Genomic DNA, 27,385 nt, shown 5'->3' with positions numbered 1-27,385 from the left:
TTTCAGAAAGGGAAGCACCCACTTTTGCCTGCCAGCCCGGGCAGGAAAAAGACGGGTAGAGAGCAAAGAAAGGAACTGGCTTCTGGAAATTCTTTGGGTTTTGGGGTTTTGAGATTGTTGGGTTTCTTTTTTTTTTTTTTTTTTTTTTTCTGGTTGTTTTGTTTTCCCATCCGCCGCAAATCCAGATGCGCTTTCCGAAAGGGAACCCCACCACCATCAGGGCCCAGCCTCGGGGGTCTATCCCAAGGTCCCATCCGTAATTAACACAAGCGCTGGGCCTGGAGGTACCCAAATGCTCAGTCCGGGGTGGGCCAGATCCTCTCCATAATTCTAAGGGTCTCCCCGAGCCCACCGGCAGGGCAGAGCTTCGGATTCCACAATCCAGTCCGGAGCCCAGGCCAGGAGGGGGGCGCCCGGTTCTTCCCGCCCCCCGGCGCCCTGCAGGCCCCAGGCTCCAGGTGCAGCGGCAGGCAGGGGGCAGCCGGTGGGAGGGGGCGCCTCCCGGGCCCCGAGGGAAGGCGCGGGGGTGCAGGCGCGCCGCCGCGCAGAGCGACTCACCGTGGCGGACGCCAGGCTGTTGTCGGCCAGCGTTAGGTGGTGCGGCTCCCAGCGCCTCAGGAATTTCGAGGTGAGGATCTTGCTGAGAAAGGTCCGCGGGTGCCGGATGACACAGACCTGGATGTCGCCCTCCTGCAGCAGTTTGTACCTCATCCCGTTGCACAGCAGAAGGGCCCGGCGGCAGGGCACGGCGCCCATCTTCGTGCCCTCGGGGGCCGGCACGTCAACCCCCAGCAGCGGCTTGGTCTCCTCGATCTGCCGGGGATCGCCGCCGCCCGAGGTGCTGGTCAGATCCATGGCCGGCCGGGCCGGGGAGGGGGCCGGGGACGGGGAGAGGGGCTGTCCCGGCTGCCCGGGCGGCGGGGCCCCCGGTCGGCGTCCCGCACCCCCCCACCCCCCAGGAAGGTGGGGGGGTGTGGGGCTGGGGGCGCCCCGCAGGGGAGGGGCCCGGGCGGGCGGGCGGGCGGGCGGCCGGCGCTCGGTCCTTCCTGCGGGGCTCCGGCTTCCTCCTAGCTCGTCGGATGCATGCTCGCGGCGGCCGGACCGGCTCGGCGGAGGGGCGGGCGGGCGGGGACGCGGGGCAGCGCCGGCGGGGGGGCCGGGGGCCCGGCGGCGGCGGCGGCGAGCGGGGGCCGCGCGGGCGGGCGTGTCTCGGCCCCGCCGCCCGCTCGTGTGTACAGTACGTGTGTCTGGGCGGCCGTCCGCGGGCGAGTGTGCGGCGGGGGCCGCGGGGGCCGGCTCAGTTGAGAGATTGCAGAAGCCGCTCGGCGCCCGCGCGATTGGTCCCCGCGGGGTCATGTGCCCGCCCCTCTGACGTCAATGGCGGCAACGGCGGCTGCCGCCGCGGCTTCGGCCTCTCGCAGGCGGAGTCCGCCGCCGGGCGGGGACGCGAGGGGCCGAGGCGCGGCTCGACGGGAGGGGGCGGCCCCCGGGGAGGGGGCTGGGGCGGGCGAGCCCTGGCAGGCCCGGGCCCGCCCCGCCCGGAACCTGGGGAGTGGGCGGGGGCCGCGGGGGCGGGGCGCGTGACGTCACGCCGAGCCGCGCCCCCGCCGGTGCCCAGGCCGGTGCTGAGCCGCGCGGCCCGCCGGCCCGACGGATCTGAGAACGCGCCGCGGCCCCCGCAGCCCACCCTTACCCCCGCGGCCAGCCGGGATCCGAAATGTCAGCGCCCCGAAACCTGTCTACGCGGATGGCGGAGGTGCGGCCAGGTGCAAACCTGAGGGAGCGGGGCCGGGCTGGGCTGGGCCGAAGCTGTGGGGACAGGACCGCAGGCAGGACCTGTGACACCCCCGGAACCCCAGCTCAGGCCGTCCACCTGGCTGGCCAGACGGCGCCACAAGACGGAGATATTTCCTCGAATTGAACATGTCCCGTCAGTTATCCGGGGAATGAGCCACACTGCCCTGGCTCAGCCTGCAGGACTCTGCAGGCCTCCTGATCATTTACAGATGTCTGCCCGCCGTGGCCTTTGGGGTCCTCAAGCCTCCGGGGGGGGAGGGGACAGGCTCCCCAGCGCCCCTCCTTCCTTCTGCCCCTGGAGTCTGATTAGTTCCTAATAGGAGCCTAGACAACAAAATCCCTCCCCGGCGTTACCGGCGCCCCCCTCCTCTGCCTGCACCCCAGCAGCTCCAGCTTCTTTACCTCTCCCCTCAGGCCAGACCGGGTCATTCATCTCTGCATCCCCAGGTCCTGCGCAGGGCTGTGAGAGAATCATATTGGAAGCCCCTTTGGGGAATGAGCTATGGTGTCACTCGGGAACGCCAGCCGTGCAACAAAAAAACGTTCCCTTTCTGCCATCAGGAGTGGCACCTAAAGCCACGCAGCAAGTGCTCTGCTCTGGGGTGGGGCTTTCTCACATCCACGCACTTCTGCAGTTAATACCATTAAAACCCCCAGATCTGTGCCTTTTTTGTTAAGTGAAGGTGTCTCTGTAGTGAACACACAAGTGTGTGAGCATGCGTTGAATTGCATCATGAGTGCCGAAGTTTGTCCACGGCAGCCCTACAGTGGGACTGCCCCCTCCCCCTCTCTCCCAAGAACAGACAAGATGAGGGCTCCCCAAAACACTCTCACCTGAGCCTGGCCAGGGCTGGGGCCAGGGAGGAAGGCAGGGCCCCTGCATGTGTCCCTCACCAGAGAAGACACATCTCCAGCCTGCCCAGGAGATGGGCAGAGCTGTTCTCTCCTCGTGAGCCCTGGGGAGGCACAGTTAGGCGGGAAAATGGGGAATTCACTGACTCCCCACAGCCTGCTGGCAAATTCTGTTCTTGAAGTTCTGAACATCAACGGCCTTGAGAAAACCATCAAGCAAGGAGGAGTCAGGCAAGCCAGAGACCCCACCCGGTGACACAGATGTGGATGCCAGAGGTGGGGATGGCGGGGGGTTGTGACCGAGACGCCCAGGCCATGCCGCCAAGGGGGTTAGGTCTGTTGTCCGAAACTTGATTGAGCTCCTGCCGTTGCAGGAGTAATTCCCAGCGTCCTAAGCACGCACGCAACTTTTCCTTCTCACAGCAACCCATGACACAAGGGTTGACCCATCAGCATCCCCTCCTGCAGGTGAGGATACAGAGAGACTGCCAGGCTCACTTAGCTAGCCAGGACTGAGCCCAGGTGCGGAGCTCAGGGTCTAAGACCATGTAAAGACAATGACCACACTGTGCTTGGGGCTACAGGAAGGGGGGGGGGGTATCTAACCCAGCCGGGCTGTGGCACTGGGGACATGTCCTGACTCCAAGAGGTCTTTAGGAATCAGGTAAAGAAGGGGAAAGGTGCTCCTGGAACGGGGGACGGCACATACAAAGGCAAAGAGGTGGGAAAACCCTCAGCCTGTGCAGGAAACTCCAGACTTTTTTTTTTTTTAATTTGTTTTTTATTTTATTTATTTTGGGCTGCATTGGGTCTTCATTGCTGCATGTGGGCTTTCTCTAGTTGCGGCGAGCGGGGGCTACTCTTCGTTGCGGTGCTCGGGCTTCTCCTTGTGGTGGCTTCTCTTGTTGCGGAGCATGGGCTCTAGGCACGTGGGCTTCGGGAGTTGTGGCGCACGGGCTCAGTAGTTGTGGCGCACGGGCTTAGTTGCTCCACGGCATGTGGGATCTTCCCGGACCAGGGCTCGAACCCATGTCCCCTGCATTGGCAGGCGGATTCTTAACCACTGTGCCACCAGGGGAGCCCCAGACATTTTGCCAAGGCATGCAAGGAGCCCAGCGGATGCAGGGCAGAGGCCTCAGAGGTGAGCAGGGGCTGAGCGGGCAGTACCTTGAAATGCAGGCCCAGGGACCAGACTCTGCCCTGAGAGCAGTGGGAAGCTACCATGCGGGGCATGCAGGGAGTGACTTGTAGATATCACCTTCATAAGGTCACTGGCCACAGCATGACATGGACAAGATTTGCAGAGCAGCAGCCTGGAGGCAGGGAGGCTGGTGAGGAGGCTGTTGAGGGTACCCGGGAGGGAGGTGATGGGGTCCAGCAGGAAATCATGGAGTGGGGAGGCTCGGTGGCAGACAAAGCAGCTGCTGTCCACTCGAGGGACATCCGTGGACCCCATTCAGGGGGCAAAACTTCAGCAGAACGAGATTTACCAGGATGCAGAGGATCCCTGATTTTATCCAGACATCCTCAACACTGCTTGACATGGTGGTTGATTTGTAAGCATTAAACAGGAACAGCATGATAAAATGACCAGCACCCAAGTGCCAGGTACTATGCTGGGGGCGTTTTATATATATATATATATATTTTTTTTTTTTTTAACATCTTTATTGGCGTATAATTGCTTTACAATGCTGTGTTAGTTTCTGCTTTATAACAAAGTGAATCAGCTATACATATACATATATCCCCATGTCTCCTCCCTCTTGCATCTCCCTCCCTCCCACCCTCCCTATCCCACCCCTCTAGGTGGTCACAAAGCACCGAGCTGATCTCCCTGTGCTATGCGGCTGCTTCCCACTAGCTATCTATTTTACATTTGGTAGTATATATATGTCCACGCCACTCTCTCACTTCGTGCCAGCTTACCCTTCCCCCTCCCCGTGTCCTCAAGTCCATTCTCTATGTCTGCGTCTTTATTCCTGTCCTGTGGGGGCATTATATATTGATATTTGTTCTCCTTTCTTCCAACCAACCCAGAAGGCAAAAATTCTTATCATCCCCATCTTAAGGGCGAAGAAGTTGAGTCTCAGAGAGGATCAGACAACCACGGGGATCCAGCCAAGATTTCTACCCGAAATTCTGACCTGAAAGTCCATGTTTTTCCCGCTCCTCCTTTGTAATGTTTTCCTGAGCAGGGACTCAGGAAGAAAATGTTGAATTTGATCAATGTCATCTTTCAATAAGAATATCTCTTGGTCTGAGGTTGAAGTCAGTGTTATGGAGCCCCCAAGATACTGCCAGAAGCTCCTTGAGAACAGAAACCACGAGTTCCTGGTTGACAGCAGCACTCCGTGCCTGCACGCAAATAGGCAGTGACTTTTGGTCAGACTCACCTATCCTCTGTTGCTTAGGAACGTGCAGGCAGTAGGTCGAAGTCAGTGAGGGTGTGAAGAGGTGGGACACATTGATAGCTGGTGATAAGCAGAGCCCCTCGCCTCCCACTGTCCCAGGTTCCTGACCTAAAAATGAGTAAGTCCAGCTGTCAGATTCCTTCAGAAGTTCCCTCCCTCCAGCCCCCCAGCCTCTGTAGGAGACACAAGCCCATCAAGTTTCCACTGATGGATCATGTACCCAGGTCATCCTTGGTGCCACAGGAACCCTGACTCTGCAAAGAACAGTACAGGCCCCTTAGAGTTCACCCTCCTGGCATCAAACTTGAGAGGGTTATGGAGAAGCAGGAAGGGCACGCAAGTTCACGATCCCTTCACTCTCCTTGGGCCCCCACTGGCCAGCGGACTCACAGAGGTCACCAGACAGAGCTGCCGCGTGCTGCATTCTTTGCTGCAGTCCCAAAGAGCAACGTTCTGCTCTCACCTGCTCACTGGCAGTACCTCTCCCACTTGGGTCAGCACGTGGGAGACTCAGCACTACGGGCTTACCCCGGGCCATGCGGGCCGAGAAGCTACTCCGCTCGAGGGGCTGGGGGGATGCAGCGAGCAGGCAGGGAACTGCCCTCGTGAGCGCACATCTCAACCCCGAGGTCCCTCAAGTCACCCCTGGAGCCAGCTCAGAGGGGAAAGACAGACCTGTTACCCTGGCTGCCCACAAAGGGGTCTGAGGAAGTGGCCAAGTCCCTGGTGGCGAGGAGAGCATCGGAGCTGACGGCCAGCCCTAGGAGAGGGCCACCGAAGCACCCGCTTCTAGCAGCCCTGCCCCTTCCGGCAGACGCCCACAGGTGCGTGTCCTCCTCGGACTGGTCTCCAGCGGAGAGCCTCAGCAGCCTTTGCCCAGCTCCCTCCTTGCCCCCGCCCCCAGCTATGAAGTGGTGCACAAACCCAACACACTGTACCCTGCAAGAGGGCAGGGTCCGTTCCAGTTCTGCACATCATCGTGTCCAGTGGTGTGCTGGTGAATGTTTAACCATCGGCTTGCGGGGGGCGGGGAAGCCCTGATTTACAGCATTTGACAATTCCCCAGTTGGAAATATTCCCACCATGGCCGTTTTGAGGTTATCAACATGCATCACTGAACGTGAAGTTGGGAAGAGACGCACCCCACTGTAGAGTGCTTCTACCCTACAGACAGAACATTCCAGGGGGCAGCAAACAGTGGCTGAGGGGCCAGACTCAGCTAATGGCTTACAAAGCCTAAAATATTTACTACCTGGCCCTTTTACAGAAGAAGTTTGGCGACCCCTGAAAGAGACATAAATAACCTACAGAACGGAGATACAAAATGTAGTATAATATGTAGTCAAATAATTAGGAAGTGGTGAGTTTTATTACCTTTTTAAGAATATGATTTATTTAATCGTAACTTTATATTAATTCAATCTTGTTTAATGGCTGTTTGACAACCAGCTTGCAAAATTCCTGAAAAATTAACAATCAGCTCTCATGAGCCAGTATAGGTCAGCTTGAGCAGGCCCCTGCCTGTTCTGGCCCAGAGAAGATGCACGATGGTTATCTGCTGAATGGTTGGAAATCAAACTGCAACACCAACGTTCTAACCACTAGGCAACCTTGCCCTGCTTCCTTCCTTCCTTCTTTCATTCAGTTCCATTAAACATGTGTCTATTAGCACCTACTGAGTGCCAAGGACTTTGTTGGGGACTACAGATACAGCTCACACAAGATGCTGCCCTCATGGGCTCATAGTCGAGCGAGGGGAATCAGACACCCCTCCTCCCCCAATCACCCCCCCCCCAAAAAAAAAGTATGCAAGGAAGAAAACAAACTCCTTGCCCTTACCTTTACCAGCTGTGTGTATCTTTGGTTGATTTACTATAAAATGGGACTGCAACAGTACCTTTTTCCAGAGTCATAGGAATTAAATGAGATAATCAGTGTCGAGCTCACAGCCTGGCACTGGGTAAGCACTTAGAATAAGCGTTGGCTATTTTGTGTTGCCACTGTCATTTTAGAACCCATGTTTCCATGGCCCTGATCGCAGGCCCACCTCTAGATCACTTCTCCAAACGTTTCCCATCTGCCCAATAACTGGGATACAGATACCCAATACAGCATCTTTGCAGGGTTTTCAACTTCGGCGCTATTAACATTTAGGGCTGGATCATTCTTGGCGGCAGACAGCTGTCCTGACGACTTCAGGGTGTTTAGCAGAATCCTTGGCCTTAACCCACAGATGCCAGGAGCAGCCACAATTTGTGACAACCAAAATGTCCCCAGACGTTACCCCGTGTCACCTGGGAGGCAAAATCAGCCCCGATTGAGAACCGCTGGTTTAAGGGAAGACGTTTTCCCCACCCTGTCAGCCGGTACAGGCTGCTCCCGAGCCATCCTGTGGTTCCCAGTCTGGGGGAGATTATATTGTCCACGTTCATGCAACGGCACGTCCTTCCTCAGATGCCACTTCCCAGGGGCCGGAGGAAACTCGCAGCCAGCTTTATCAGACTGTCAAGGAACACGAGGACACACAGGATGAAATAAGGTGCAACCTGTTTTGAGTTGTGTTTTTGGAGCCCTTTAATGGCATGAAGCCATGCCTGTAATCATATGCCAAGCACCAAAAGCAAGACAACAGAATTGTTTGTTCTTAATTTCATAGCTGCCCATGGCACTATTGCTTTTGGGGAGCGGTCCGGAAGCTCCATCTGAAAACTCCGTCTCAAAATTACATCACCCAGGAGAGCATTCCCGAACCTCATTTTTAACAGGCATGAGACACCAGCGTAATGGAACACACACTCTGTACCAATGGCATTTAATGTACTGATCGAATAATAAAATGTGCTTATTCTCCTGGTATAAGGAGAGGAGTCATGTTTTCATCCTTAAGTTGGGGAACACGCCCCTTCTGCTTCTGAGCTGATGTGAAGTCAGCCCATTTTCTAGGCTCACGGGTGGGGAAGAAGGGAGGAGCGGGTGGGAGCACGAATCCTACTTCGCAGCCTGTGATACTGGGTGGCTGAGTGATGACTGTGCCACCCCACCTACTTCTCTGGTTTGGGGGATTTGGGGGGGCAAAGGTGGGCATCAAAGGAACATGGAGTACCACCCGCTCTGCCTTTCTTTCTCACTCTCACCAAAGAATTAAATCTGAGGTTAATTTTTTTTTCAAGTATTACAGAGGATTGAACATTTATCTGGAACTAATCTTTGTTACACACAATCAGTGGATTCGTTTATATACACACACCAAAACCTTAAGAGCGGTTATCTCTGGAGTGGTGGGATTTACAGGTCATTCTTTTCCCTTTTGAAATCAACATTATCGAAGTATAATTTACATGAAATAAAATGCACCCACTTTAAAAGAACAGGTTGATAAGTGTTGACGAATGTCTACACCCAGGTAACTACCACCCCAATCAAGGTATTGATGTAGAACATTCCCACAACCCAAGAAAAGTTTCTTAAGCTCCTTTGCCGTTGATTCCAGCCACCCACTTCCGGACCTAGGCAACCCCCGATCTGCCTTCTGTCACTACAGATAGTTTTACCCCTTCTTGAACTCCATATAAATAGAGTCAAGAGATATATCCTGCTTCGGGTCTGACCTCTTTGATGCAGCATAACAATTTTTGCAATCCATCCGTGTTGGTGCACGTATCGTGGTCTGTTCCTTTCTTGGCTGACTAATCTAACCATTACATGGCTATAACAATTACAGGGAAATATTGCTTTCTTCTTTATGCCTCTCTTCCCATCCCCCAAGCCCAAATTTTCTACAATGAACATGCATTGATTTGTTTCACTTTTTAAAATGAAGATGAATGCCATTCGTTTTTTTTAAAATTCACGGGGACTTTATGAAGTGCCCGAACGCCAGGCTGCCGCTGACTCGTGGAAATGGATGCCTGGCACAGCTCCGCAGAGGACTGAAGGCCATGGATCATATTTTTAAAAATAAAAACCACTGTGTTTTTCAGATTAATTGCATCTCTCTCCCACACCAGCCTTTGCGGTGAGCTGCTCAAATTGACCAATTTAAATGTGACCTCACTTCTTTCCCCTCCATCCGCTCTGAGTCAGTTGCTAAGAAGCAAAAGGAAAGGAAGTATCGGAGGGGGGGAGGGAAACGTGTTACATGTGTGGAGTACGTGTGGCTCTTCCAAAACTTCCCCACACCCCCCTTCCATCAGCTGCGGCACGATCGAGGGTTTGTGCAAGATCCCAGAGCAGGACAGCAGAAGGATGCCATCCAGGGGCTCCAGGTAGGATGCAAAGGAGGCTGAAAGCAGAAACTTTGCATCTGGAGCCCAGCCGTTCACCTGACTTAGGTGGGTGATACTAACCAAACCTCTTAACCTCTCGGAGCCTCAGTCTCTTCGTCTGTGAAACAGAGATCCAATCATGATACTCACCATGGAGCAAATGAGATAATGCATGTAACGTGCTCAGAACAAGGTTTAGGAAGAAGTCAGTGCCCAATACATGGTAGGGAAAAAAACGGTTGCTCAACTCCTGGTCCCTTCTTTCTCCAACCACAGCACGAAACTGAAACTGCAGTCTGCTTGGGCTGACAGGAGAGGAGTGGACATTTTCCTGTAACTCCAGGGAGCAGACCCTCGCAGATGCAAAGAAACGAGGGGAAGTCAGGCTGCAGCATCCAGGTATTCACCAAGACCCCGGTTGCAACAGAAACCAATCAGAGTAGCTTCAAAAAGGGTGGAAATGGGCTTTAAGGAATCAAGGGTATCTCACAGAACCCCAAGGGCATAAAGGTAGGCAGGTCTCAGAAAGAGCCAGAAACCAGGGACCCAGGAGCTTTCTCTTTGCTTTGTGTACCTGCTTCTCTCTGACTCATCCTTCCCCCCATCCTGGCTTTCTCTGCTGTGTTGCCTCAGCCTGACAGAAGGTGACCATTCGAGAGACCAGCGGGATCAACAAACTAGGAGCTCTCTTTTGGTCCAGTTCTAAGGGAAGAACTTGGTTGCTCAGTTGGCCCAGATGCCCACCCTAGCCAGTGTCCGAGCCGAGCTGTACAAATATGGCTGCTGGCAACCCCTCCTTAGAGGTGAGAAGGACGGTCAGGTGGGTCACTGTGATCTGGTCAGACCACCCCCCACCAAGAAACGTCTTATCCCAAAACAACTACTTCTTTCATTGTGTTCCCCAACCTTGTGCATTTCTTGACTTTATTAATAATAATAGCAAATAGCCACATAGGGCTTACTGTGTGCCAGCCACTGGTATAAGCACTTTGCCTATGTTGATTCCTTTAAATTAATCCTCACAAAATTGCAATGAGGTTTATTGTGTCCATTGTACAGATGAGGAAACTGACAAGCGGGGAGGTTAATTAACTTGCCAAGGTCACACTTGAACTCAGCCAATCTGGTACCAGACTCGTTCTCTTAGCCACCATGCCATGTTGCCTATTTTAGCCCCGATCATGTTTTTTATCATTTCTCTGTTAGCCCATGTCTCTCAAAAAGAGAAAAAAAAGATGAGGAAGGGGATGAACGCCATCTCTGACATTTCGCAAAAGCCTTTTACAGTAGACAATGGAAAACGCTGGAACTTTGCTGGCTGTCCTGTTTCATTTTGAACTGTGGGAGTCGGAGGGACAGGCATGACAGCATTGTTATTGCCTCTCCACGCTGCCCTGTGACACTCCCCTGGCCTGGACCACCTGGGGCAGGACCTGCAGCTTCTTAACCTGCATGCAGTGGGCGCTCAGTAAGGTGGTTTTTGCCGAGAAAATGTGTTCCCCGCATTACAGTTTTCAAAGCACTTCCAAAGACAGGCAAAGAGATCAGTTAATATATTGTCCCCGTGCTACCTCAAGGAAGGGGAGTCCGTGGGAAGAACATACACGTCAGAACCCAGGCAAGGAACAGGAATCACGGCAGGGTCTGCACAAAGCCTCCTCTCTCCTCTCTGCCTTTTGTCCTGATCTCTCTGGGATTCTGGTCCAGTGCCTCATGGGACTCCGGCTGCCTCTGCTATGTGTCTGGCACTGGGCCTGAAATGGCCAACTCAGCCCAAGCACCAGGGCTAAGTGGGCACCATCTCCCAGCTTCCCACCACCTCCAAATGTCCAGGCGAGGAATCTGATGGATGGCTGGAATTTATCCAGACAGGCCCCGAGTCTCAGGTTCTTCGGCCCCAGGCTCAAAGAAGGAAAGTAACTTGCCCAAGGTCTCCCAGAGGGGAGGCCACCAAGTCAGGATTCTGGCCTGTCAGCACCCGGACTCCTTTCCTGGGCTGCTGTAACAAAGCACCATAGCCTGGGTGGCTTAGACAGTGGAAATGTACTCTTTCACAGCTCTGGAGGCTAGAAGTTCTAAACCAAGGTGTCAGCAGGTTTGGTGCCTTCTGAGCGCTGAGAAAAGGACCTGTTCTGTGCCTGTCCTGTATCTTCTGGCGGTTTGCTGGCCATCTCTAGCTTGTAAACAGAGGCATCTTCCCAAGCTCTGCCTTCAAGTTCAAGGCATTCTCCCTTGGTATGCCTGTGTCCAAACTTCTATTTTTATAAGGACACAGTCATACTGGATGAGGGGCCCACCCTATTCCAACGTGACCTCATTTTAACTTATTACCTCTGCAACAACCCTATTTCCAAATAAGGTCACAGTCCTTATGTGGAGGTACTGGGGGCTAGAACTTGGACTTTTTTTTTTTTTTTTTCTCTTGGTTGCGCTGCATGGCTTGTGGGATCTTAGTTCCCCAACAAAGGATGGAACCCGGGCCCCCCAGCAGTAGAAGTGCAGAGTCCTACAGGACCGCCAGGGAATTCCCCTTTGGACATCTTTTTTGAAGGGCATAATTTGACCCCTTACAGAGCCCAAAGACGGCTTTGGAAGTGCCACTCCATTCTGCCCCAGCCGGTTCTCACCATAACGCCCTGGCTCCTTACAGCCCCGGAAGGCTTCGCTCATCCTGTTTTCCCTGGAACAGGCATGGACACAAGTCTGCCCTCCTGTCCTCCAGCTCACATGGGAGCAGTTCCCAGGAAGCAGCCGTGATTCAGGAGGACCCACTGGGGCACCCTGGGTGGGGCATTAGGGAGCTTTTATTCAGACGGTGGCCCATTGTCTGACCTTCTCCACCAAGCCCCAGTGTCATCAGGCAACTGCAGAGGCATTAAACCTGTACAGCTCACAATGGACTAATGAATTTCATTCAGCGTGGATGACAATGACCCAGGCATCAAAGCCGGCTGGTGTGACCTCCGGCCTTGTGGTTTCACAATGGTGATGGTGGACAGGTGTCTAGGTCCTGGGCCAGAGATTCAGGCAAGTGATTCATTTCTATATTTATTCACTTCTCTATTTGGTTTGGCTAAAAATCTTCAGCAGATTTTCCTCGAAGGTGAATCAGCCAAATCTACCCCCCGAGGATTAGTTGCATCTCGGAAGCCCAGGATCTGGGTTCAGGAAAAGTCGGTCCTGCCCATTTCTTCAGCCTTGACAGATATCACCAATCCTCTGTGGAATGCTACCTAAGATCACAGGGCAGGAAGGGGCGGGGTGAGGAGTGGAATCCAGGACGGTGTAGCTACAGTCTGTATTCATTTGGTACTTTGACTTGGTGACTCACAGTTTTGAGCCTGGACTTGGTGTCTGCCTCCTTGAAAGGAAAAGTGCTAAGGGCATCACCAACGCATCCAGATCCCAGCAGCTGCGACCCCCTCCTTCATCCCCAGGGAGCAGTCAGTGAGATGGAACATTGGCCTTGCCAGACCTCAAAGAAACCCCTATGGGGCTTTCGGTCCACCCCTCCTATTTTGCAGGTGGGAGAAACTAAGGGTCAGAGAAGAGAAGGAGCCTTACCCAAGACCACACAGGTGATGGATGGGTGGCAAATCCAGGCTCAGAGCTCCTGATCCCCCAACCCAGAGCTCTCCCCCGCCCCCAGTCTCCTGCTTTTCTTCTCCCGCTGCTGACGGAGGAGGCCGGATCCTTTGTATTTCTCATGTGTCTGCCTGTTGTCGGAGTCTGTGGAATCAAATCCCTGGGGAGGCTCATCGTCCTCTTTTCCATCTGCCCCAGCCCCTCGAAACCAGGCCATGTGCTCCCTCGCCATCCTAATGATGTGTGCTGTTGCTTCCACTCTCTCCTGGGATTTCTGCAGCTTTTCACACTTTACTGCGTTTCCTCTGGGCCTCCCTCCTGGTGTCACCACCCTCAGCCCCCAGATTCCACCCGGGGCATTTCCTTTGAGCCCCTCTGGCTCTGTTTCCCACCTCGACACTCCCTCATTCTGCCATCTTCAACTGTCCAATGCTGGCGGTCCTTCCTCAGGGCCTAGTGGATAGTGTGGGCCCAGCAAACAAAGTGAAGACAGACCCCCTTGTGGCTACAAACCAACGTAGCTTCGAAAAGTCTAGCAGCCCAGGAACACTTTTAAACTTTTTTTTTTTTTTTTTAGAAAATGGATATATTTTCACTTGGAAAAAATCAGAAGATACAGATGAAGAACAAAACAAGTCATAATGGATGTTAATTAGGTACCCACTACATTCTAAGCACTATGCACATATTAGCTCATTTAATCCTCAAATGAGAAATCCTACACGACAAATGACATGATTTCTTCAACAAATAAATGGCAACAAAACAAAACAAAACAAAAACATGAGAGCAAGGAGAGTGTTGAGGTTAAAAGAAACTTAAAAGTGCTACCAACTGTAGAGAGACAGGTAGATAGATAGGCAAGTGACAAAGCACAGTAAACATGTCAGTGGTTCAATCTAGGGGGTGACACACGCGCTCACTGTAAAATCCTTCTGCCTTCACTGGATATTTGAAAATTGTCCTATTAAAACTCTGGGGAAGGGATTTCCCTGGTGGCGCAGTGGTTAAGAATCTGCCTGCCAATGCAGGGGACACGGGTTCGAGCCCTGGTCTGGGAAGATCCCACATGCCGCAGAGCAACTAAGCCCGTGCGCCACAACTACTGAGCCCGCGTGCCACAGCTACTGAAGCCTGCACACCTAGAGCCCGTGCTCCGCAACAAGAGAAGCCACCGCAATGAGAAGCCCATGCACTGCAACGAAGAGTAGCCCCCGCTCGCCTCAACTAGAGAAAGCCGGTGGCAGCAACGAAGACCCAACACAGCCAAAAGAAAAAAACAAAACTCTGGGGAAATGGATATATCAGGCAAATGAAATGTGTGGATCTTGTGGACCTCGATTCAAGCAAATCAAATTTAAAAAGCATTTATGGGACAACCAAGGATGATTATACACTGATTAGACTTTAGATGATTTCAGAAATTGTTTTTTAAAAAATTTTAGGCATGATAATGGTATTGTGGTGGGATTTTTTTAAGAGTATTTTTGTTTGGGATTTGCTTTAAAATAACAGCCGGAGGAAGGGTGGGGAGGTAGAGATGAAACAAAATTGGCAATTTATTGCTAACTCTTGACCCTGGGTAATGGAGGTTCACTAGACTATTTCTTCTTCTTTTGTGAAGGCTTGAACATTCCCATAATAAAGAGTTAAAAAGAAGAAAAACACTCGTATTTTGCACTTGAGGAAACTGAACTGAGGTTTAGAGATGTCAGGTTATTTGCCCAAGATCTTGTAGCCAGAAATCCCTTAATAGGGATTAAAGAAAAAAATTCCTGGAACTTCCCTGGTCATCCAGTGGGTAAGACTCCGCGCTCCCAATACAGGGGGCCTGGGTTTGATCCCTGGTCGGGGAACCAGATCCCGCATGCATGCCACAACTAAGAGTCCGCACACCGCAACTAGAAAGCCCGCATGCCCCAACTTTTAGTTCCCACATGCCGTAATGAAGATCCAGCGTGCCGCAACTAAGACCCTTCGCAGCCAAAATAAATAGATAAATAAATATTAAAAAAAAAAATTCCTACCTGACACCCTATCACGCACTCTTCACACCTTGGTGAATATCCAGAACTTCTGTGCATATCAAAGGATTGTACACGACTTAAAATATGTGTATATACACTGCCTGACTCCGTCCCTGGGCAGCGTGAATCATGTTAGTGTTGTCCTCAAGCATCTCTTTCTGATGTGGAACTCCGGAAAAGGAACTCACCCATATGGAGGGCCTTCCGAGCTAAGCAGTCCCGCCCAGCGATTCAGAGGATGCTCATGGATCCTCCGGCATCACTGCAAGTCATGTGATTGTCCCTGTTTTTACAGAGGAGGAAATAAACTCAGAAAGGAGAAGCAGCTTGTCCAAGGTCACAGACCTAATCACTGATAGGAAAGTCATGCCCGTATCTGATGATGTGACTTGGTGAAGGTCTGTCTGCCCCTGTTGCCTGGAGCCTTCAGCAGGGCGGCAACCTTGTCGGCTTCCCTCACGGCCATACAGCACCTGAACACGAGAAATAAAGCCACAGGGACAAAAGAACGCACAAAGAGGCGTGGCTGCGATTTGAATCCCCCCTCCGCCAACCAACTACTACACTAGGCATCCTTTTTGTAACAAAACCGTGGTCAAAGACACATAACGTATAATGTACACTTAACCACTTGATAAACGTACAGCTCTGCAGCATTAAGTATATTCACCTTGTTACACAACCATCACTACCATCCATCTCTAGAACTTTGCAACTTTCCAAACTAAAACTCTGTCCCCGTTAAACACCAACTTCCCCCTCCCCCTCCCCCCAGGCCTTGCAACCACAGTCTACTTTCTGTGTCTATGAATAATCTGACTACTCCAGGTCCCTCATATAAGGGGACTCCTACAGCATTCGTCCTGAGTGTTTGGCTTGCTTCACTTAGCATAACATCCTCAAGGTTCATCCATGTTGTAACGTGTCAGAATTTCCTTCCTCTTTAAGGCTGAATAATATTCCACTGTGTGGACAGACCACACTTGGTTGATCCATTTATTTGTGGATAATGGACATTTGTGTTGTTTTCACCTTTTGACTATTGGGAATAATGCTGCTGTGAACACAGGTGGACACACATCTATTCGAATCCCTGTTTTTCCTTATGGGTAGATGCCCAGAAGTAGGACTGTTGAAAAGTATGGCAATTCTCTGTTTTTAGGCACTCTTTTTTTTTCTTTTTAAAGATTTATTTATTATTTATTTATTTATTTTAGGCTGCATCAGGTCTTAGTTGCGGCACGCAGGATCTTCACTGAGGCACACGGGATCTTTTCTCGTCGCGGTGCGCGGGCTTCTCTCTAGTTGTGTCACGCAGGCTACGGGGCGCGTGGGCTCTGTAGTTGTGGCGCACGGGTTCCAGAGCACGAGGGCTCTGTAGTTTGCGGCACGCAGGCTCTCGTTGAGGCATGCGAGCTCAGTAGTTGTGGCACGCGGGCTTTCAGTTGCCCTGTGGCATGTGGGATCTTAGTTCCCCGACCAGGGATTGAACCCGTGTCCCCTGCATTGTAAGATTCTTTACCACTGGACCACCAGGGAAGTCCCTAGGCGCTCTTCTGAATCAATTTTTAGGCTGCATTTTTCACCTCATCAGGCACCTTTGCGTGTTGCCGTGTTTTTGTAATTTTGGTGGCCAGCTGTGGGTCCCAGCAAGGTAGGTCAGTTCCTGCAGACTTGCTGCCCTCCTCCTGAAACCTCCTTCCTGGCTCAGCCTGGTCCCCCAGAGAAAACTTATCCCTCATGACTTAGTTTCATGGACTCAGACCAGCTTCGAGCCCCTGGATCACACCTGAGACGTCCCTGGGTGTCCACTTCCTAACTGACATTATGTGATCCTTTGGATGATCACAAGAGGAACATCCCCCCTCGCTATGGAGGCAGCAAGTGTACCCTCGTCTCCTCTGCTCTCTCCTTACCCCATCTACTTCCAAGTCTCTTCGTTAGTCTGCATGACGAACAAATGTTACTGAAGTAATTAAGTAATTACCTTCTCTCCTGGGGGTTATGTCTAACTTTTCAATGTTATTAACAAAGCCACAACAAGAAGATCTTTTTGTCCACGCCGTTGAATCAGTTCTTTAAGATATATTCCCAGGAGTGGGAAAACTCATCACTGGATTTGGGAATCGGGGAGGAAATAAAAGAAAAACGGCAGATTGGGTGCCCGGTTCACCAAACAAGGGAGCCAGAAGGCAGTGCATGTCGGTGAGAGAAAGCGACTGTTGAAGGAAGAAACTCTTCTTCCCACTACAGATAATACCTCTAGTGGGTGGAATGGTGGCCCCCAAAAGATACATTCCACCCACAACTTGTGAATGTGACCTGACTTGGAAAAAGGGTTTGGCAAATATAATGCAGGATCTCAGGATGAGATCCTCCTGGGCTAGGGTGGGCCCTAAATCCACTGACGATCCTTAAAAGAGAAGGGGAAACAGACACAGACATAGAGGAGAAGACCACGTGAGATGGAGCAGAGGTTGGAGTGACCCATCTATAAGCCAACAAATGCCAAGAACTGCCGAAGGCCACACGAAGCTCAGAGAGAAGCATGGGACAGATTCTCTCTTGCAGCTTCCAGAAGGAATCAACCCTGCTGACGCCTTGACTTCAGACTTCTGGCCTCCTAAGCTGTGAGAGAATATGTGTCTGTTATTTTAAGGCACCAAGTTTGTGGTCATTTGTTATGGCAGCCCCAGGAAACTAGTACCGTATCCATCTCTGCAGCCCCTTCCAGAAGGACACAGCCACAGCTGCGGGCTCCAGCTGGGCTCATCCTGGGAGCAGGCATAGACGTCACTGTTTTGAGCACTGAGCCCTTTTCAGGAGGAAAATCCCCGGGTGTGCCGTGAATACTGATGTCAGGGATCAGGATGCCGGGGCCTCGGCCCACCAGGGAAACCAGAGCATGAAATGGGGTGAGTCCGGCCACTGGCAATCCATCTGGGAAAACAAAATTAGATTTTTTTTTTTTTATCCATTGCACATGCAAATAAATCCCAGGTGGACTGAGGCCAGAATGTGAGAAACAAAGCTTGGAATTATTTAGTAGAAAATATAAGACAGTATTTCCATGACGTTTGTGTAGGGAAGGATTTCTTAAACAAGATCAACCTTGGTGCTTGAAGCATTTGACTACGTTGAGATGAAAAACCTCTGTACATCAAAGGAGACCGTAAACAAGTGTAAAGGTGAGCCAGAGACCAGCTGAAAAGGCTTGCAATGCAGGGTAGTATCCAGGATCTACAAAGAATTCCTACAAATCAGTACGAAACACACTCTTAACTCCAACTGAAAAATGGGCCAAGGTATGAATAGGGAATTCGCCAAAGCAGACACAAAACACATGAAAAGATCTCAATCTCACTAAAAACTGGGGGGAGAGGGGGCAAATCAGATGACAGTCATGTGCACCTTCAGCAGATTGGCCAAAAATGAAAAATTCTGACAATGTCAGCAGCTGTGAGCCCTGAGAAGCAGGAAGGTCTACGTGTCCCTGGCAAGCGTGCACTGGTGCAACCAGGGTGGAAAGCCATAGCCTCACTAGTGTCATAGGGTGACCTGTGTCCCCCCCAAATTCATATGTTGAAGCTCTAAAACCCAGTACCTCAGAATGGGACAGTGCTTGGAGACAGTTCTTTAAAGAGGCAATTAATTTAAAATGAGGTCATACGAATGGGCCCTCACCCAACAGGACTAGTGTCCTTGTAAAAAGGGAAAAATTTAGACACAGAGACAGAAACACATAGAAAGAAAACAGTGGCAAGACTCATGAAGAATGCCATTTACAAGCACCGGGATGCCTGAGGCCACCCGAAGCTGGAAGAGAGGCCTGAAACAGACTTTCCCTCCTAGCCCTCAGAAGGAACCAACCTGCCGACACCTTGATTTTGGACTTCTAGCCTCCAGAACTGTGAGAGAATACATTTCTGTTGTTTAAGCCACCCACTCTGTGATATTTCATTACGGTAGCCCTGGGAAACCAATACAGCCACCAACCAAAGAATGGCTCATTAATTGTGGGACATCCACCCAATGAAATCCTATATGAGAAGGAAAGCAATCAACACAAGCAAGCTGCAGAGTGACATGGACAGTATCATACCATTTACACAAAGTTTGGAAACATAAAAAAATGCTAGGTCTAGTTTTTGCAAATGTAAATGAATAGAAATAGTATGAAAACAAGCATAGGAAGAGAAACCCCAGAGAGGGGTGATATATCCCTGGAGGGAAGAAGAAACTTAGCTACAAAAGGGCCCCCTGAAGTCGGGAGCTTCAGCTACACCTAGAATGTTTCTTTAAAAGGATTGAGAGAAATAAGGTAAGACTCATGCATTCAATAAATGCTGAGTGCCCACTAGGTGAGGGGCAGGGGTGGGGTCCATGCAAAATTGCCCCCAAGAGTCTGGGTAAATGCTTCTTGATTCATACCCTTCTCTGGGCATCCATCCCCTCCTTCTCCCCAGCAGACATCACAAAAATACACAAGGTGAGTTTCAGAAGGCAGCTTTTTACCCACATCTGTGAGCGTGCACGCACGAAAACACACACAGACTTCAAAAAGAACAACACGACATAGCAATTTTCTCTCTCTTTTTTTTTTTTTTTGCATAAACAAGCAGAAAAATTCAGGTCCATCTTTCACATCGTGGTAATAGGAAAGCAAAGAACAAAAATATACCAAGAAAAAAGCTGCCAGCAAGACAACAGGAACCCAGTTTTCAGCGAAAAAGGTATGCATATCCCAGAGCCGTAACCTCACAAAGGCCCAGGAGGAAATTCAAAGAGGAAACAAATGTATGGAAAATGGTCAACCTCAGGAGGGGCCGGAACCCCCACTCACAAACCCTCCCACCTGCACACGTCGGGAGTGACGGGCGTGAGGGGGCTCCTGGGGCCTGAGGTGGGCCTGAGAATTCCTACCCACTGGGCCCACAAATGACAGGGAGCAAGTGACCTTCAGAGAGGCCAGGTGTCTGGAGTGTGGGAAGGGGTCAGGCTGAAGAAGGTCGGGGACACCAGGCCATGTGGGGAGGCCGGGGGCTCCCCAGAGACTGTCTCAAACACAGACGATTTGTGAGTGCCTCAGTCATGGGGCAACAGAGTAACTGTCACAGAAACTACGATGAAAGCAACGCTTTACTCTGTTTCCAGTTTTTTGAATAACTCCCAGTGGTGGGAAGATGGGGGACTAAGAAAAGGAGAGCTTCTGTGCGCACAGGATCTGAACCATCCATGAATCACCCAGTGCCCATTAAGGGTGTGCCAGTCAGTTTCGGGCACCGGGGCTGCCCTTTCATCCAATCAGCTGGTTTCGTACTTACAGCAAGTCTCTGCGGGGCACTGGCATGATCCAACCGTCACTGGACTGACCAACTTGTCCGGGTTTGCCTGGGACATGCCTGACTTCAGCATGGAGAGTCCCACGTCCCAGAAAAACAGGGACAGTTGGTCACCCTACACTTTTCTGGTGAGGAAATCTGATCAGAGAGGTGAAGTGGTCGGACCAAGGCCAAGTCGCCAAGCCAGGGTTCAAAGAATCCACAGTGGCCCAGGTAGGGAGCAACAGAGAAATCAAGGGCACCCAGATCAAATCAACTTTGAGGGCCCTGGACACGTGCTCTTTTGGACAAGAGTAGCTAAGCCTCAACACCGGGTGAGGGCTGGTGAGTTAGGCAGGCCCGGCTGCCACCCATGTCAGTGTCTAGAGGGCTGTCTCCTCGTAAAGCAATTTGGCAACTTGCAGTTCGTGCTGTGAAACTGTTGAGCCTTTGACTGAATAATACTATGCTTGGAAATCTATTCTAAGGAAATTATCACTTTTTTAAAATTATTATTAAAAAGCTACTGGAGGACTTCCCTGGTGGTGCAGTGGTTAAGAATCCACCTGCCAATGCAGGGGACATGGGTTCAATCCCTGGTCCGGGAAGATCCCACATGCCACGGAGCAACTAAGCCCATGCGCCACAACTACTGAGCCTGCGCTCTACAGCCTGCGAGCCACAACTACTGAGCACGCGTGCCACAACTACTGAAGCCCATGTGCCTAGAGCCCGTGCTCTGCAACAAGAGAAGCCACCGCAATGAGAAGCCCGTATACCGCAACTAGAGAAAGCCCGCGCACAGCAACGAAGACCCAACTCAGCCAAAAAAAAAAAAACTGGTACATCCATACAATGGAGTACTACATAGTTGTTAAAAAGAATGAGGCAGCTGCAGTTACAGGACGATCATTAAGATACATTAAGAAAGAAAGGCCAAGTGCAGAAGTGTGTAGAGAATGCTACTATTTGTGCACAAATGACACACACACACACACATACAGCTATACCTATAATCCTATATACGCAGAGACTATCTCAGGAATGAGCTCTGTGGAGGTCTATGGGTGCCTGGATGACACGGGTGGGAGGGCGCTTACCTCCCCTCCATGCATTTGGTACATGTAGTGGGTTAAATGGTGCTCCACCCCAACCCAGATACAGATACCGGAGGCATTCTACAGATTCAATGCAATCTCTATCAAATTACCAATGGAATTTTTCACAGAACTAGAACAAAAAATTTTTTAATTTGTACGGAAACACAAAAGACCCAAATAGCAACAGCAACCTTGAGAAAGAAAAACGGAGCTGGACAGGCTCCCTGACTTCAGACTATATTACAAAGCTACAGTAATCAAAATAGTATGATACTGGCACAAAAACAGAAATATAGGTCAATGGAACAGGATAGAAAGCCCAGAAATAAACCCATGCACCTATTGTCAATTAATCTATGACAAATGAGGCAAGAATACACAATGGAGAAAAGACAGTCTCTTCAATAAGTGGTGCTGGGAAAACTGGACAGCTACAAGTAAAAGAATGAAATTAGTGTGTTTTCTAACACCATACACAAACATAAACTCAAAATGGATTAAAGACCTAATTGTAAGGCCGGATACTATAAAACTCTTAGAGGAAAACAAAGGCAGAACACTCTTTGACATAAATTGCAGCAATACCTTTTTGGATCCACCTCCTAGAGTAATGAAAATGAAAACAAAAATAAACAAATGGGGCCTAGTTAAACTTAAAAGCATTTGCACAGCAAAGGAAACCATAAACAAAACAAAAAGACAACCCACAGAATGGGAAAAAATATTTGCAAACGAAGCAACCAACAAGGGATTAATCTCCAAAATAAACAAACAGCTCATGCAGCTCTACATCAAACAAACAACGCAATCAAAAACTGGGCAGAAGATCTAAATAGACATTTCTCCAAAGAAGACATACAGATGGCCAAAAAGCACATGAAAAGATGCTCAACGTCACTAATTATTAGAGAAATGAAAATCAAAACAACAATGAGGCATCACCTCACATCGGTGATCATCAAAAAATCTACAAACAATAAATGCTGGAGAGGGTGTGGAGAAAAGGGAACCCTCCTACACTGTTTGGTGGGAATGTAAATTGGTACAACCACTATGGAGAACAGTATGGAAATTCGTTAAAAGAATAAAAATAAAATTACCATATGATCCAGCAATCCCACTCCTGGGCATATATCTGGAGAAAACCATCATTTGAAAAGATACATGCACCCTGATGTTCACTGTAGCACTACTTACAATAGCCAAGGCATGGAAGCAACCTAAACGTCCACTGACAGAAGAATGGATAAAGAAGATGTGGTACATATATACAATGGAATGTTACTCAGCCATAAAAAAGAATGAAATAATGCCATTTGCAGCAACATGGATGGACCTAGAGATTATCATATTAAGTGAAGTAAGTCAGACAGAGAAAGAAAAATATCATAGGATATCACTCATGTGTGGAATCTAAAGAAAAAAATGATACAAATGAAGTTATCCAAAAAACAGAAACTGACTCACAGACTTCAAAAATGAACTTATGGTTACCAAAGGGGAAGCATGGTGGGGGGAGGGATAAATTAGGAGATTGGAATTAACATTACACACCACTATATATAAAATACATAACTAACAAGGACCTATTGTATAGCACAGGGAACTCTACTCAATATTCTTTTTTTTTTAAACATCTTTATTGGAGTATAATTGCTTTACAATGGTGTGTTAGTCTACTCAATATTCTCTGATATGGGAAAAGAATCTAAAAAAGAATGGATATATGTATATGCATAACTGAATCACTTTGCTGTACACCTGAAACTAACACAACACTGCAAATCAACTATACTCCAATATAAAATAAGAATTAAATTAAAAAAAATACAGGATATCCAGGGAGCTGCTCACCGTGGCTGGGAGGGTGGGCTGGGGGCAGTGGAGGAATGTACACATCACCCTGGAGACCCAGGGAGACAGAGGGAAGCCACATGACCCAGGTCAATCATGGAGGGGCGCTCCCCCAGCCTGCCTACAACCTCCTGCGGGTCCACGGAGGCTCAAAGCAGTCACAGGGATGTCGTGTGGATTGCAACCCTCCCCCAAAGACTGCACTGTGGTTGTTCTTGTGATCTCATCAAGGGTCAGTAAGGGCTCTGGATGTCATGCAGACCCATTTGATCCAGTTCATTTGTTCATTCATTCATTCCACAAGTATTGACTGAGTGCCTACGATGTGCCCAGCCCTGCTCCAGGCACTGCTGACAGAGCCGTTACAGAGACACACTGTGAAAGAGACAAATACATGAAATCAAAGGTATGTCAGGTGCTGCTAAAAGCTAAGGAGGAAAAGGAGGTAGGGGTGGAGGACAGGGAGAGGGGACGGTTTGATTTTAGGTAGGACGGGCCCTTCACTTTTGTTCTGGGATGCATCAGTAGGTACTCAAAAAATATTTGTTGAATGAATCGTAAAATATAAAAGGCGCAAGAGACTTTGAAGATCATCTGCTCCCAAACTTTCAGTTTACAGATGAGGAAACTGAGGCTCCGAGAGGCTAAATCATCAGCCACGTGTCACTATAGCTATGAAGTGACACAGCAAGGAGGAGAAGATGCTGGGGTCGTCCGCCTCGTGACGCCAAGGCTCCGCCAACGGCCCTCCCTGCTCCTCAGCCATCACAACCTGTGGAGGGCAGGGCAACTCCACATCCGCTTGTGGCTGGAAGCAGTGAAAGCCTGTGGCGCCGCCCCTGACCCGGGTGTGGAGACGCAGGGCCGGCTAGGTGTTGGCGCTGGACGCTGAGCCTTGCCTCGCCTGCAGCTCTTCTCAGCAATCTCAGGGGATGATGAAAAGGTGCCCCTCTGCTCCTGGCGCGCGTTTGCAGTGACTTGGTTTACACAGAGCCCAGCCAGCATGTGGGGATCGTGCACGAGGTCACTGATGGGCTACCGGCCAGGCCTGTGCTGGTGCCCCAGGGAGGGGCCCAGGAGTGAGTAAGGCATGCCCCGCCTCCAGACACGGCCATCAGAGGCGCTGGGAACACAGCTCAAATACGGCAGCCTGCAGAGCAGGGGCAGAAAGTGAAGATCTGGGGGCTGCGATGGGGAAAAGGGCCTAGGATGGGGGTCGGGGAGCAGCACCGGTGATGGGACTTGAAGGATGGGCAAGATGGAGATGGTGGGGGCAAGGCCAGGAGGAGAGAGCGCGACCGGACTCAGGGGCAGGTGTGCGGGTCGGTGCAGAGTCCGGGGCTGTACACCCAGAAGGGCAGGGTCAGTAACGAGGCTGGTGGGGGCCTGGCTGCCGTGTCTTTGATGGAAAGCCGCGGGAGGTGTTGAGCACGGCAGTAAGGGAGAACGGAAGATGCTTCTCTGGAGGATCTGAAGTTCTGGATTCATTTCCTAGTTTCCCGTGTGACCTTGGGCATGTCACCTGACCTCTCTGAGTCTCAGTTTCCTCACCTGCACGTGGGACTAAGAATACTTGCTGGGCTGCTGTGAGGACCAAGTGAGCACAACACAGGAGCAGGAGCCACTACCAGGATTCACGTCTTTGACAAACATTTATTGGGCACCTACTGTATGCCAGGCTCTGAAGCTGACCTGGGCTTCAGTGGTGAAGGGCAAAGGCTTCTGGCTTCCTGGGGGGAGATGAACAAGTTATCAAGGCTCTCAAATTCTGGTGGGTGGGGCCTCGGGGGCAGGGAAGGGCATCGCCCCAGCCTGGCGGCATCAGGGTGAGCTTCCTGAAGGAAGAGGAGACACTCCCTCGGTGAGAAGGAGAGGGAGGAACAGCATAAGCCAAGACCCGGAGGGACGGCCTGACCCACTGGCCCCTTGTGCTCCTGGGGGCAGGCCTGCCCCTGCCATGATTGGACATGTGTCCCCAGGACGTGTGTGTGTGGGAGCCACTGGCCCTTGGCAGCGGCAGTAGGCAGGAAGGCTACACGTCCTGCAGTGCGCCCGGCAGTCCCCGCGACCGGGATGGGCCCACGTCCCGCGTGACAGTCTGACGTCTCACCGGGCATTCACGTAGGTGAAAACCCTGCTTGAAGTGATCTGCGTCTAGACTCTAACTTCATCTTACATACAAATGCAAATTTTCTTTTCCTGCCCCGTTTTAATCGTCACTGAATTTTCCAGGAATGCAACCACCATGTCAGTTGAGGGAAGGTTGTTCTTTGTTTCATTTGGACATTAACCAAGAGCTGGTCCCCATTCTGGAAAATCACGTCACCAACGGCCTCACCCACGGGGTGCACCTGTGACTGTCTGCACTTGTGGCCGCTGCCTTCCTGGAGATCCTGGTACAGGACAAGCTTCTGATTTCCCACATATCATTTTATGACAAATTACCTTCCTTTTAATCCTCCACTTTTACATTACAATGAGGGAATTATAGCGCTGTTTTGGAAATCGCACATACAGGTGAATTACATACCTATGAACTCAACTTCAGGAAAGAGAGTCACGTTACAAAATATTAGTTTTATAAAAGAAGCATCGGGGGACCTCCCTGGTGGTCCGGTGGTTAAGACTCCGTGCTTCCACTGCAGGGGGCACGGGTTCAATCCCTGGTCAGGGAACTAAGATCCCACATGCCGCGCGGTGCAGCCAAAAGTTTAAAAATAAATAAATAAAAGAAGCGTCGGGTCTGAATGTTTGCGAGCCCCTGAGTCAGGAGACAGACAGGGAACTGGTTTTGTGATGGTGTCAGCCAGGGCTGAGTGGAGGGACCAGCTAGCCTGGGGCACCCACCAAGGAGCACGCAGACCTCAGGCATGAGTCAGTGATGTGGGAATGAGTCAGGATGGGGGGATCAGAACCTCGCACCACCCCCTCCAAACAGTGCCCTCAGGCGGAGATTTCAAAAGTACCTTTGCCTGGTACTGACGCATCTGTGTTCTCACAGGTGCGTCCTGGGAGAGGACTGTGAATCGGAGAGCAGCCAACTGCACACAGGTGCCCTGAGTTGGGTAGGCAAGGTGGAGGCTCCTTACAGCAAATAAGACTTTGAAACTGAATCCACCTGGGATACAGTCGGCCTTTAAGGAGGGTTAATGACCCACCAACGAGGGCAGGGAATGTCAAATGAGAGACACTTCCAGACCAAATGGCAGGTCACTTCAGAGGACATGATCTAAAGCTCCTGGGTTCACCAAAAGAGAGAGGGATGGACTTTCTATTCGTAAAAAATGTGGTTTCCTTTTGGATAAATGTGCAAATATTTAAAAACTATCAAGACGCGTGTCAAATTTCCAACCTGCCTGGGACCCCCGGGGTTGGACCCCGGCTGTCCCTTAGAGGGATGAGGCTAGAGTGCCAGGCATCGGCCAGATGACCAACGGCCTCGTAAATCACGTCAAGGAGTTGAAACTTAATCCCAAATTTAATGGAAAGCCTTTGGTGGGTGCTGACCAGGGAGCAACGTGATCAGGTCTGCATTTTAGAAAAGTCAGTTTGGCTACAGGGTGGACGATGGGTAGGAGGGTTCAAGGCTAGGCGGGGAGTCTCGCAGCATGGTGGGGGAGGGGGGCAGATTGTCTTAGGGGCAGGAGATGACAGTAGGGGCCGTGTAGTGGGGAGATGAGGGTGGCCCAAGAAATCTCGGGGGTGTGGGCACAGAGGTGGTCTGGATTGTCTAGAGGAGAGATGTCAGCGGCCTGGCTTAGCAAATGGGCATGTGCAACCCTTCTATAGCCCATGCCCTGGGCAGGCACTGCTCAGGCAATCCTCCCAGCAAACCTCTATGGCAGGTCCATTATGATCATTTCCGTCATTTTTACAGACACGGAAACAGAAACAGAGAGCTTAAGCCCTTGCCGTGGTCATCTCCGTGGGACCCCATTCTCAGAGATTCCAGGGCTCTTTCGGAGGCAGACTGCCAGGTCTCGTGACTGATTTGTGCTAAGGAAGAATGCGTGTCTGCGTGGACTGGCCAGGGTCTGCTCAACCTCATTCAGGAACAAAGAACTCAGGTTCTTCTGTCCAGACCACGGCCCCTAACTCAAACCTGCTCATGCTGGGAAGGTGGCCCTGCAGAGTTGCCTCACTGAGAAATGGGTGGTAGAGTGTTCCCGA

At 50.9% G+C, this 27,385-nt stretch overlaps 2 protein-coding genes and 1 long non-coding RNA gene across 10 annotated transcripts in view; 1 reads left to right on the top strand and 2 right to left on the bottom strand.

Moving 5' to 3' along the window:
* LOC309649284 (uncharacterized protein) overlaps positions 1-1,608 on the bottom strand; it is a 111,162-nt gene extending 109,554 nt beyond the window's left edge. For 2 of the 6 annotated variants that reach the window (XM_082439167.1, XM_082439168.1), the window contains exon 1: positions 559-1,606. In XM_082439167.1, the coding sequence (XP_082295293.1) occupies positions 559-1,356 (798 nt within the window). In that variant the 5' untranslated portion in view covers positions 1,357-1,606. Of the gene's footprint in view, positions 1-558 lie in introns of all 6 variants that reach the window. The other 4 variants (XM_082439170.1, XM_082439169.1, XM_082439166.1 and 1 more) reach the window with 3 other exon arrangements.
* On the top strand, positions 742-25,924 carry LOC309649329. Its single transcript, XR_014257012.1, has 5 exons — positions 742-838; positions 1,619-3,171; positions 3,698-4,257; positions 4,690-7,602; positions 7,720-25,924. It is a non-coding gene; the product is annotated as an uncharacterized lncRNA (long non-coding RNA).
* The window catches only part of GAN (gigaxonin), a gene marked incomplete at its 5' end in the record, with an annotated part of 80,739 nt that continues 76,863 nt past the window's right edge, over positions 23,510-27,385 (bottom strand). For all 3 annotated transcript variants that reach the window (XR_014256990.1, XR_014256991.1, XR_014256992.1), the window contains one exon: positions 23,510-23,590. The remainder of the gene's footprint in view (positions 23,591-27,385) is intronic.

This window comes from Balaenoptera physalus, assembly GCF_965194825.1.
Source record: "Balaenoptera physalus genome assembly, chromosome: 19".
Lineage (NCBI taxonomy): Eukaryota > Metazoa > Chordata > Mammalia > Artiodactyla > Balaenopteridae > Balaenoptera > Balaenoptera physalus.
This window is presented reverse-complemented; position numbering and strand designations above follow the sequence as displayed.